This window comes from Oncorhynchus tshawytscha, linkage group LG09 (genome assembly GCF_018296145.1).
Source record: "Oncorhynchus tshawytscha isolate Ot180627B linkage group LG09, Otsh_v2.0, whole genome shotgun sequence".
Taxonomy (NCBI): domain Eukaryota; kingdom Metazoa; phylum Chordata; class Actinopteri; order Salmoniformes; family Salmonidae; genus Oncorhynchus; species Oncorhynchus tshawytscha.
In genome coordinates this window covers 9752135-9764634 of record NC_056437.1, presented here as the reverse complement: position 1 = coordinate 9764634, position 12500 = coordinate 9752135, and the positions used below count along the sequence as shown (strand labels likewise).

Here is a 12500-nt window from a genome sequence, read left to right as displayed (position 1 = left end):
GAAACTCCCCAAATACAGGTATGCCAAGCTTGTAGCTTCACACCCAAGAAGACTTAAGGCTGTAATCGCTGCCAAAGGTACTTCAACAAAGTACTGAGTAAAGGGTCTGAATACTTATGTAATTATGATATTTCAGTTTTTTATAAATTTGCTAAATTTGTCATTATGGGGTATTGAGTGTAGATTGATGAGGGGGGGGGAATAAATGTATTCAATTGTAGAATAAGGCTGTAACTTAACAAAATGTGTACTCCAGGCGTCTGAATACTTTCCTTACACTGACTATACTAAACATTAGGAACACCTTCCTGATATTGTGTTGCACCTACCCACCCCCACCTACCTGTATGCCCTCAGACCAGCCTCAAGTTGTTGGGCCATGGAAAGAGCATGTTCTTAATGTTTTGTATGCTATATATAGATAGATACAAATGTATTTGTTCTTGTGATGGAAAAACATTTTCAGTGTAAACTTAAATGTCTAGAACCAGATGTAAAGTAGGTAGAGAAGATAATGGACTTATATATATTTTTTAATAATATCATCTTTGAGAACTAACAATGACCAACATTAAAGTGAGGGAGAAATAAAAAATTCCCCTCAAAATGTCTCTACACCGCCAAGACGGGGGCCTCTACAGTCTTCCCATTGTCACGCCCCCCTGCCACTGCCCCCACATTAAGCTCCTTTTGATACAGAAAAACCCTGGGTGTCACTGTAGACCTGTAGAGTCTTTCTGTCTCTGTCTGTCTGTTCTCATAGATCAATACCTCAGAATCTTTGTCTCAAGTCACCTGCATTCATTATTCAAAGCTTCACAGTGTGCTCAATTTAACAAGCAGGATGTCAGCAGTCGATGTTGTGGCTGACTGACTCATTGAGTGAGTGATGGAATGGATTTCACAGATGAATCACAAATGACAAAACAAACAAAAAAATGAGGATGTGAACCTTTCTTTGAAGATTTTTTTTTTTTCTGCTACAGCTTTAATTTAATGGTATATTACGGTATACAGTATAACCATATTCCTGACTGTTATTTTGTCACCTTCAGACACCAAAGCCACTCAATGGGAGGATCCTCGTCTACAGAGTCCTGCTATCACAGGGCCTGTGAGTATCTCTGGTTAACTATGAGGCGAAGATATTGTCACCCACAGAGATCCTGTTTAAATTACTAGAGGGGCTATGTCCATTGTTTCACGGCAGATAGCGAGACTGCAGTCTGCACTGATCTGTCTAACTCACAAACACTTATGGGATAGCTAAAAAAAAAAAAAAAAAAGTTTGTTCGGCATATTGTAGCCAATGTTACCACAGTGAAATTGTCCACTGAACCCCCTTTTATTCTGAAGTCAGTTAATCTTACCGAAAAACTATAAACCTGTAGCTAACATTGACAGGGGGCTTTCATGAGCAAATCATCACTACCATATTTTCCTTCTAGCGTAGGTGTTTTGTGGCGGTAGAATGAGTATTTATGAAAATCAAAATGTGCGCGAAAATTTGCTAGCTAGTGTCGGCTTGCTGAACCAGTCTCAAGTCAATCCAAATGAAACAAAGGGCAGGGAAGCTACCAACGCCAGTTCACACACTCAATGTGGAATACTCTCTCTAGCTAGCTAGCTAGTGTTGTGAAATTCTAGCTAATGCACAAATAGGTTTTTATGATGATGGCTATGCCATAGATCCTCAAAGTTCCAGAATGGGCTGAAAATGGCAGCCATATTGGTCAGGTATAAATTCAAAGCAGTCTAATTGGAATGGCAGTAGAGGCATAATCCTTATTTTACTTATGCAGTTAAATAAAAGTAAGGCGTGATATATCAGACATTTTGTAATATAATTATTGTCAACCTAAAATATTGTCATATAATCATGAATACAGTTTATATGGGTTTAATACACATTTTCTGTATACATTTCCTCTAAAATATATGCGAACAGACCATAAATGTCTTAAGTTTTTGTTTTCTTGGAAAGCAGTGAGTACTATTATGATAAAATATCAGTACTTGCATTTACAACTTGTCTCATATCAACTGATTTCAGACAGTGTATGGCTGGCTGTGGATTGACTGCGTTGTTTATATGGAATTTTAGCTTATTGGCATATTATCTAAAAAAAAAAACTTAGTGAAGATAAATTATTGAAATTCATCCTTTTACACTATCCTATCACAGCACTGGCAAACCATGGTTGACCAACTCCCTGACCAATATGGCTGAACTTTAAGCCATCATAAGAAGGTTCATGTCCATTCTAATGCCTAATTTATATGCTGTCACCATCATATACAGTATTGTACATGGCAAAGATACTGTCTTTTACAACCAAGATAAGCCACCCTTTCTCTCTCTAGCATAGACAGGGCCTGTGAGTATGTGTGGTTTTCTATGAGCCAAATATACAGTTACCATCATATACAGTATTGTGGTTTAACATAAGACAAAGATACTGTCCCCATGATGCCGTATACAGTATTGCACATTACAAAGATACTATCTTTCATGACCAAGATAAGCCACTCTCGCTCTAGAATAGACAGTTATATTGACTGACTGCCACTTGTTTGTTCCATTGCAGGCTGTGCCATACTCTAGAGAATTCAAACAGAAATATGATTACTTCAGAAAGAAGTTGAAGAAACCGGTAAGAAATGTTACCTTGCTGCTCAACATTTTAGTGCTCAACATTTTGCGTTACAAAGTGGGATTAAAATTGATATAATTGTAATTTTTGTTGTCATCAATCTACACAAAATACTCTGTCAAAGTAGAACAAAAATGATATTTTTAAAGATGAATTAAAAAAAATATATATATATAACTCAAATGTAGTCTTTACGTAAGTATTCAGTGCAAAAACACTTTACCTTACCTCACACATCCTAGTTAACATTAATCTAAAGAGAAATTAGTCTTTCTCTTTGTGTTCCCTGGTTAGAACCACTGAACGAGGCTTTTATCCCAAATGTTTGTGATATGAACAACCATCCATCCTCTGTACAGATAAATAATACTTAAATAAACTGGCAAACTACGTTTTAGGGTAAACATGTATTATTTTTTGGGTTTGTATTCCCTTTTAGGTGCACTGAATGTGTGTATGATGTATTTTCATCTATTATATCCCCAGGCGGACATCCCTAACAGGTTTGAGATGAAGCTGCACAGGACCAACATCTTTGAGGAGTCGTATCGTCGTATCATGTCTCTGAAGAGACCAGATATCCTGAAGGCCCGCCTCTGGATCGAGTTTGAGTCAGAGAAGGGGCTGGACTACGGAGGTGTGGCCAGGGAGTGGTTCTTCCTGTTGTCTAAGGAGATGTTCAACCCTTACTATGGACTCTTTGAATACTCAGCCACGTATGTATTGTCTCTATCATTGTCCACCACTTATAGCAACTTACAGAAGTACAAATGAAAATGTGCACATTTCTCGTTCGTTGGTGCAGTTTGGTAATGGCAGCTGAGGAAGAGACGAGTTCTGGGGTCTGCTGCGCACGTTACTGCTGCGCACGTTACTGTTGCGCTTCCCAAACGTTTTCACAAAATCCTCATCAAAAACTCTTGAGGACGGGCCTCCCGGGTGGCGCAGTGGTTAAGGGCGCTGTACTGCAGCGCCAGCTGTGCCACCAGAGATTCTGGGTTCATGCCCAGGCTCTGTCGTAGCCGGCCGCGACCGGGAGGCGCACAATTGGCCTAGCGTCGTCCGGGTTAGGGAGGGTTTGGCCGGTAGGGATGTCCTCGATTCCTGTGGCGGGCTGGTCGCAGTGCGCGCTAACCAAGGTTTCCAGGTGCACGGTGTTTCCTTCGACACATTAGTGCGGCTGGCTTCTGGGTTGGATGCGCACTGTGTTAAGAAGCAGTGCGGCTTGGTTGGGTTGTGTATCGGAGGTCGCATGTCTTTCAACCTTCGTCTCTCCCGAGCCCGTACGAGAGTTGTAGCGATGAGACAAGATATTAACAATTGGATACCATGAAATTGGGGAGAAAAAGGGGGTAAAAAAAAATAATAATAAACTCTTGAGGACCACCATTTTGTGGAGTCACAGATATTTAAAAAAAATAATAATAATAATATATTGACAGTCAAATTTGGTACATTTTTGCAGTATGTAACAAATGAAAGGCCTATTATTATTTACAGTTAGCACTGTGAAAAGTAATGTAAAATTGCTTATCATGTCTCTAACTTATTAATTTTGGAAGGGAAAAAAGTCAATAAGAAAATACATGCAGTACACCTGCGGACCACAGGAAACCACTGCTCTATTGTATAGTGTCTAAAACAGGAACGAGAAATTCTACAGATGGTCATGAAAAGAGACACAGCCAATTTCCTGTTTTAAGGGCTCCCTCTTCCTCTCGTTCACTCTGCCTTCCTGACAATCAATGCTTTCCTCAGAAGAACAGCATATAGACCATTTCCAGCCTTACAATCAGTGACATTTGTCTCAAAAGGGAATGTTTGCACATGCCTGTTCCTTTCTCCATTTTTTTTTTTCTGACCATACATCTCAAACCAATCTTAATCCTGGCCTTAGGAAGTGACTTCAGACCGTTGACTTCTGTCCTGGGATGTAATCATTGATTTGATTGGTTAGATTAGATACCAGGTTCCTAAAATGAACACGGGTGGTCAGGGCTCCACAGTGCAAGCATTTCACTCACGTTAGCGAATAGTAAAGGAGCTAGAAGAATGAGCTTATTTACAGCAAAATAAATGCTGCAGTAGCAGTTTTCAAAGTGTTTATGTCGATCTGTTCATATCTGGTAGCTAGTCACACAAAGAACTAGCTAGGAGTCAAATAATATAGGTTAACCTGGCAGTGCGCACTGTGATTCAAGAGCTGAACATGATACATTTTTAGAAGCGCTGCACAAAGGTGTTAAAGTTGGTCTAATTTACTCAAATCTACTGTTTAGACTTTGTTCTTGTGTTTCTTGGCTATTTACATTGTTTTGTTTACAAACTCGGTTGTTTTTCAATGTTTTGAGTTTGCTTCAACTGCTAACAACGACACATCTGCTGACGGCTACTGATCAGATTCTCTATCTCACATGCATACTGTCACTCACGACTCCCGAACCCACTTGTTGCCGTGGTAACCTCACGCCCTTAAAGGGGCAGCTGACATTTTTTTGTGTCATCTGTGATATTTTAGTTAAGACTCGGGTTGCACATTTTTTTCTGGGGGGAAATTGAGTAATATACCACATCACTTCTTACGACTAATACATGTATTATTTTAGAAACATCACAACACATGTTCATCCGGAGTTGTTTTTGGTTTAATAATGGGGGCAAAAAAAATTGGGCTGGTAAAAAAATCTTAGTGGCTGGTAGATTTGAAATCTACCTGCCACAGTGGCTGGTGGACCAAGAAGTCTGTTTCAGGCCCTGTTAGAAAACTTTATTGTCCCACGTGTGGAAATTATTTTGGTCATGTGTGCCACATTTCATCATATCTGACCCCAGCCTCTCTCTCTTGTCTCTTCAGAGATAACTACACACTACAGATCAACCCTAACTCTGGGCTGTGTAACGAGGACCACCTCTCATACTTCAAGTTCATTGGTCGAGTGGCAGGGATGGCCGTGTTCCATGGGAAGCTATTGGACGGTAAGATCAGCTGCTCTTGTATATCAGAAGCTCTGGTATTTTATGCAAAATTGTTTTCCAACCATCACAAGGCCGCCGACAATAGAATAGACCTTTTGATTGTCCATTTTGTAAATAAGTTTAATATCTTTTGACCCCAGGTCTGATTGAACGTTGTCTTGTCTCCTCTCTTCAGGCTTCTTCATCCGACCATTCTACAAGATGATGCTCGGGAAGCAGATCACACTGAAAGACATGGAATCAGTGGTGAGGCTCTGGAATCATCTCATCATTACCATTACTTTCATTAGGTAGTTTAATCTCAGAGATTTAAAGTTCAGTGGTAGAAAAAGTACCCAATTATCATACTTGAGTTAAAGTAAAGATACCTTTTTATATAGAAAATTAGTAAAAGTGAGTCACCCAGTAAAATACTTAAAGTCAAAGTGTTTGGTTTTAAATATACTTAAGTATCAAAAGTAAATGTAATTGCTATAATATACTTAAATATCAAAAGTAGAGAATTTAATTCCTTATATTAAGCAAACCAGACAGCACGGTTTGTTTGTTATTGAAGGTAGCCAGGGTCACACTCCTAACACTCAGACATCATTTACCAACAAAGCATTTGTGTTTAGTGAGTCCGCCAGATCAGAGGCAGTAGGGATGACCAGGGTTGTTCTCTGTTTAGTGAGTCCTCCAGATCAGAGGCAGTAGGGACGACCAGGGTTGTTCTCTGTTTAGTGAGTCCTCCAGATCAGAGGCAGTAGTGAGTCCTCCAGATCAGAGTCAGTAGGGATGACCAGGGTTGTTCTCTGTTTAGTGAGTCCTCCAGATCAGAGACAGTAGGGATGACCAGGGTTGTTCTCTGTTTAGTGAGTCCTCCAGATCAGAGGCAGTAGGGATGACCAGGGTTGTTCTCTGTTTAGTGAGTCCTCCAGATCAGAGGCAGTAGGGATGACCAGGGATGTTCTCTGTTTAGTGGGTCCTCCAGATCAGAGACAGTAGGGATGACCAGGGTTGTTCTTAGTATGTGTGTGAATTATACAACTTTCCTGTCCTGCTAAGCATTCAAAATGTAACGAGTACTTTTGGGTGACAGGGAAAATGTATCTAGTAAAAAGTACATTATTTTCTTTAGGAATGTATTGGAGTAAGTTGTCAAAATATCAGTAGTAAAGTATAGATACCCCCAAAAACTACTTAAGTAGTACTTTAAAGTATTTTTTTTACACCACTGAATGAGTTTTAAAAAGTGTCTAGCCAGAAACAACAGCTTCATAAGCATACAAATTGAGTGGGCTCAGACTTCATTCCAGAAAACTAGTTTGACACACACACACACACACACACACACACACACACACACACACACACACACACACACACACACAGACACAGACACAGAGACAGACACAGACACACACACACAGACACAGACACACACACAGACACACACACAGGCACACACACAGACACACACACACACAGACACACACACAGGCACACACACAGACACACACACACACACACACACACACACACACACACACACACACACACACACACACACACACACACAGACACACACACACAGACACACACACACAGACACACACACACAGACACACACACACACACACACACTATGTAACGTCTTTGTTTCAACACCACGTTGACCTTGTAGGACAGTGAATACTACAACTCTCTGAAGTGGATCCTGGAGAATGATCCTACTGAGCTGGACCTGCGGTTCTGTATCGATGAGGATAACTTTGGACAGACGTATCAGGTGGATCTGAAGCCCAGTGGTGGGGACATGGTGGTGACCAACCACAACAAAATGGAATACATCGAGTAAGTTCACCTTTCGTCTTCAATCACTAACATTATTTTACATTATTTTTTAAATGTGATGCCATTTTAATTTAGTTACTTCCCTTTGGAGTTTTTGTAATAATCTGATTCAAGACTCAATATTCAAGTTTATTTGTCATTTGTCGGTATTAACCCTTTATACTTGTACCTGTATATACGGGTTGAAAATGTCAGATTTGGACACTGATAAGCACCTAAATTGGAACGCAGTGGCTGTACAGTAACATGCGTCAGGGCTCAGGCTCTGTGCTTCAGTGCTCTGTGGATTTTGGCTGATAACCGTTCTGGACTTGAGCACCGCACACAACAAGAAGTTGCCCACATACCTCCCTCTAATTGGGCAACTTTTGCAAAAGTTTTGTTGTCTGAGTGAGAGAAAAGCTGTAAATGAAGAGGACTCTGTATTTAGAAAGATGAGACATTGAGGATTATAATAAATACTGCTTTGGCGTCATACAAGCAACTCAAAACACCTGTAAGTCCAAATGTGCACTTCACATTTCCATGTTAATATACAGTGTCCACGTTTATGATCACTGTTTGATATACAGTCAGAAGATGACATGGCGTCAGACCCTGGGTTGTTCTGAACAGAACGAGCCTCTGTCTTTTGTGAAGAAAATCACAGAGGAACACACCTGAATGCACTCATGACTGAGTCAATCAAATGTATTTATAAAGCCCTTTTTAAATCAGCTGATGTCACAAAGTGCTGTACAGAAACCCAGCCTAAAACCCCAAACAGCAAGCAATGCGGATGTAGAAGCACAGTGGCTAGGAAAAACTCCCTAGAAAGGCCAGAACCTAGGAAGAAACCTAGAGAGGAACCAGGCTCTGAGGGGTGGCCAGTCCTCTTCTGGCTGTGCTGGGTGGAGATTATAACAGAACATGGCCAAGATGTTCAAACGTTCATAGATGACCAGCAGGGTCAGAGAATAATAATCACAGTGGTTGTAGAGGGTGCAACAGGTCAGCACCTCAGGAGTAAATGTCAGTTGGCTTTTCATCGCCGATCATTCAGAGTTTGAGACAGCAGGTGTGACAGAGAGTCCAGAACAGCAGGTCCAGGACAAGGTAGCACGTCCAGTGGAGAGGTCAGGGTTCCATATCCTGGAGCAGAAGCATGACCAGGTGGACTGGGGACAGCAAGGAATCGTCAGGCCAGGTAGTCCTGAGGCATGGTCCTAGGGCTCAGGTTCTCAGAGAGAGAAATAGAGAGAATTAGAGGGAGCATACTTAAATTCACACAGGACACCGGATAAGACAGGAGAATTACTCCAGATATAACAGACTGACCCTAGCCCCCCGACACAAACTACTGCAGCATAAATACTGGCGGCTGAGACAGGAGGGGTTGGGAGACACTGTGGCCCTGTCCGACGATACCCCCGGACAGGGCCAAACAGGCAGGAAATAACACCACCCACTTTGCCAAAGCACAGCCCCCACACCACTAGAGGGATATCTTCAACCACCAACCTATTACCCTGAAACAAGGCCGAGTATAGCCCACAAAGATCTCCCCCATGGCACAAACCCAAGGGGGGCTCCAACCCGGACAGGAAGATCACGTCAGTGACTCAACCCACTCAAGTGATGCACCCCTCCTAGGGACGGCATGGAAGAGCACCAGTAAGCCAGTGACTCAGCCCCTGTAATAGGGTTAGAGGCAGAGAATCCCAGTGGAGAGAGGGGAACCGGCCAGGCAGAGACAGCAAGGGCGATTTGTCGCTCTAGTGCCTTTCCGGAGACACATGTAATACATGTATCACTAGCCACTTTAACTATGCCACTTTGTTTACATACTCATCTCATATGTATATACTGTACTCGATACCATCTACTGTATCTTGCCTATGCTGCTCTGTACAATCACTCATTCATATATCCTTATGTACATTCTTTATCCCCTTACACTGTGTATAAGACAGTAGTTTTGGAATTGTTAGTTAGATTACTTGTTGGTTATTACTGCATTGTCGGAACTAGAAGCACAAGCATTTCGCTACACTCGCATTAACATCTGCTAACCATGTGTATGTGACAAAAAAATTTGATTTGATTTCCGTTCACCTTCACACCCCTGGGCCAGACTACCCTCAGTCATAGGACCTACAGTCAGAGAACTGGCAGTGTGGTGCCAGGACAACAACCTCTCCCTCAATGTGAGCAAGACAAAGGAGCTGATTGTGGACTACAGGAAAAGGCGGGCCGAACAGGCCCTCATTTACATTGACAGGACTGAAGTGGAGCGGGTCGAGAGTTTCAAGTTCCTTGGTGTCCACATCACCAACAAACTATTATGGTCCAGACACACCAAGACAGTTGTGAAGAGGGCACTACAACACCTTTTCCCTCTCAGGAGACTGAAAAGATTTGGCATGGTTCCCCAGATCCTCAAAAGGTTCTACAGCTGCACCATTGAGAGCATCCTGACCGGTTGCATCACCGCCTGGTATGGCAACTGTTTGGCATCTGACCGTAAGGCACTACAGAGGGTAATGCGTACAGCCCAGTACATCACTTGGACCAAGCTTCCTGCCATCCAGGATCTATATAACAGGCGGTGTCAGAGGAAAGCCCATAAAATTGTCAGAGACTCCAGTCACCCAAGTTATAAACTGTTTTCTCTGCTACCGCACGGCAAGCGGTACCGGAGCACCAAGTCTAGGACCAAAAGGCTCCTCAACAGCTTCTACCCCCAAGCCATTAGACTGCAGAAAAATTCATAAAAATCGCCACAGGACAATTTACATTGACACCCCCCCTCTTGTACACTGCTGCTACTCACTGTTTGTTACCTATGCATAGTCACTTCGCCCCCACCTACATGTACAGATTACCTCAACTAGCCTGTACCCCTGCACACTGACTCGGTACCGGTGCCCCTGTATATACAGTGGGACAAAAAAGTATTTAGTCAGCCACCAATTGTGCAAGTTCTCCCACTTAAAAAGATGAGAGAGGCCTGTAATTTTCATCATAGGTACACTTCAACTATGACAAAGGAGAAAAAAAATCCAGAAAATCACATTGTAGGATTTTTAATGAATTTATTTGCAAATTATGGTGGAAAATAAGTATTTGGTCACCTGCAAACAAGCAAGATTTCTGGCTCTCACAGACCTGTAACTTCTTCTTTAAGAGGCTCCTCTGTCCTCCACTCGTTATCTGTATTAATGGCACCTGTTTGAACTTGTTATCAGTATAAAAGACACCTGTCCACAACCTCAAACAGTCACACTCCAAACTCCACTATGGCAAAGACCAAAGAGCTCTCAAAGGACACCAGAAACAAAATTGTAGACCTGCACCAGGCTGGGAAGAATGAATCTGCAATAGGTAAGCAGCTTGGTTTGAAGAAATCAACTGTGGGAGCAATTATTAGGAAATGGAAGACATACAGGACAAGACCACTGATAATCTCCCTCGATCTGGGGCTCCAAGCAAGATCTCACAACGTGGGGTCAAAATGATCACAAGAACGGTGAGCAAAAATCCCAGGACCACACGGGGAGACCTAGTGAATGACCTGCAGAGAGCTGGGACCAAAGTAACAACGCCTACCATCAGTAACACACTACGCCGCCAGGGACTCAAATCCTGCAGTGCCAGCGTGTCCCCCTGCTTAAGCCAGTACATGTCCAGGCCCGTCTGAAGTTTGCTAGAGAGCATTTGGATGATCCAGAAGAAGATTGGAAGAATGTCATATGGTCATTTGGTAAAAACTCAACTCGTCGTGTTTGGAGGACAAAGAATGCTGAGTTGCATCCAAAGAACACCATACCTACTGTGAAGCATGGGGGTGGAAACATCATGCTTTGGGGCTGTTTTTCTGCAAAGGGACCAGGACGACTGATCCGTGTAAAGGAAAGAATGAATGGGGCCATGTATCGTGAGATTTTGAGTGAAAACCTCCTTCCATCAGCAAGGGCATTGAAGATGAAACGTGGCTGGGTCTTTCAGCATGACAATGATCCCAAACACACCGCCCGGGCAACGAAGGAGTGGCTTCGTAAGAAGCATTTCAAGATTCTGGAGTGGCCTAACCAGTCTCCAGATCTCAACCCCATAGAAAATCTTTGGAGGGAGTTGAAAGTCCGTGTTGCCCAGCAACAGCCCCAAATCATCACTGCTCTAGAGGAGATCTGCATGGAGGAATGGGCCAAAATACCAGCAACAGTGCGTGAAAACCTTGTGAAGACTTACAGAAAATGTTTGACCTCTGTCATTGCCAACAAAAGGTATATAACAAAGTATTGAGATAAACTTTTGTTATTGACCAAATACTTATTTTCCACCATAATTTGCAAATATATTCATTAAAAATCCTACAATGTGATTTTCTGGATTTTTTTCTCTCATTTTGTCTGTCATAGTTGAAGTGTACCGATGATGAAAATTACAGGCCTCATCTTTTTAAGTGGGAGAACTTGCACAATTGGTGGCTGACTAAATACTTTTTTGCCCCGTTGTATTGATTTGTCATAATATGATAGTACGCCATCTAACTATCTAGGTTTGCACTACTAATTGCTCTGTTTTCTAACAGTCTTGTCATTCAGTGGAGGTTTGTGAACCGGGTCCAGAAACAGATGAATGCCTTCTTGGAGGTTAGTGTTGTTTTAACTGTAATGCGGTAATACCTCTTGTTATTTGGTGACAGTGAAGCAAAATGATTTGTACCCAGACCAATAGGTCAACAGGCCTTGTTTTGAAGTGTAGAGAGACCATCTTTAGAAAGACGGTTCTGGAGGTTTCGAGGGTTATATTATAACCGTCGTACTGCAGATCAAAATCAGGTGGCTAGAAGTTTTTTCAGTTGAAAGTCTGTACCTGCAACTGAAGTTTGAGTAAATCTGGCATGTAATCCCTCCAATAGCTGTTCAGCATCGTGATTTACAGATTTTATTTCCCCCTGTATTTTCGTCCAACAGGGATTCACTGAACTCACTCTCATCGACCTCATCAAGATATTTGATGAAAACGAGCTTGAGGTACAGTATTATTGTT

The 12500-nt window shown here is 42.1% G+C and overlaps 1 protein-coding gene across 11 annotated transcripts in view; it reads left to right on the top strand.

Annotated features, from left to right (window-relative positions):
- nedd4l (NEDD4 like E3 ubiquitin protein ligase) overlaps positions 1–12500 on the top strand; it is a 112654-nt gene that overhangs the window by 92733 nt on the left and 7421 nt on the right. For all 11 annotated transcript variants that reach the window (XM_042326486.1, XM_042326485.1, XM_042326484.1 and 8 more), the window contains 8 exons: positions 1056–1114; positions 2589–2654; positions 3141–3370; positions 5509–5630; positions 5806–5876; positions 7297–7466; positions 12040–12100; positions 12425–12484. In XM_042326486.1, the coding sequence (XP_042182420.1) occupies positions 1056–1114; positions 2589–2654; positions 3141–3370; positions 5509–5630; positions 5806–5876; positions 7297–7466; positions 12040–12100; positions 12425–12484 (839 nt within the window). The remainder of the gene's footprint in view (positions 1–1055; positions 1115–2588; positions 2655–3140; positions 3371–5508; positions 5631–5805; positions 5877–7296; positions 7467–12039; positions 12101–12424; positions 12485–12500) is intronic.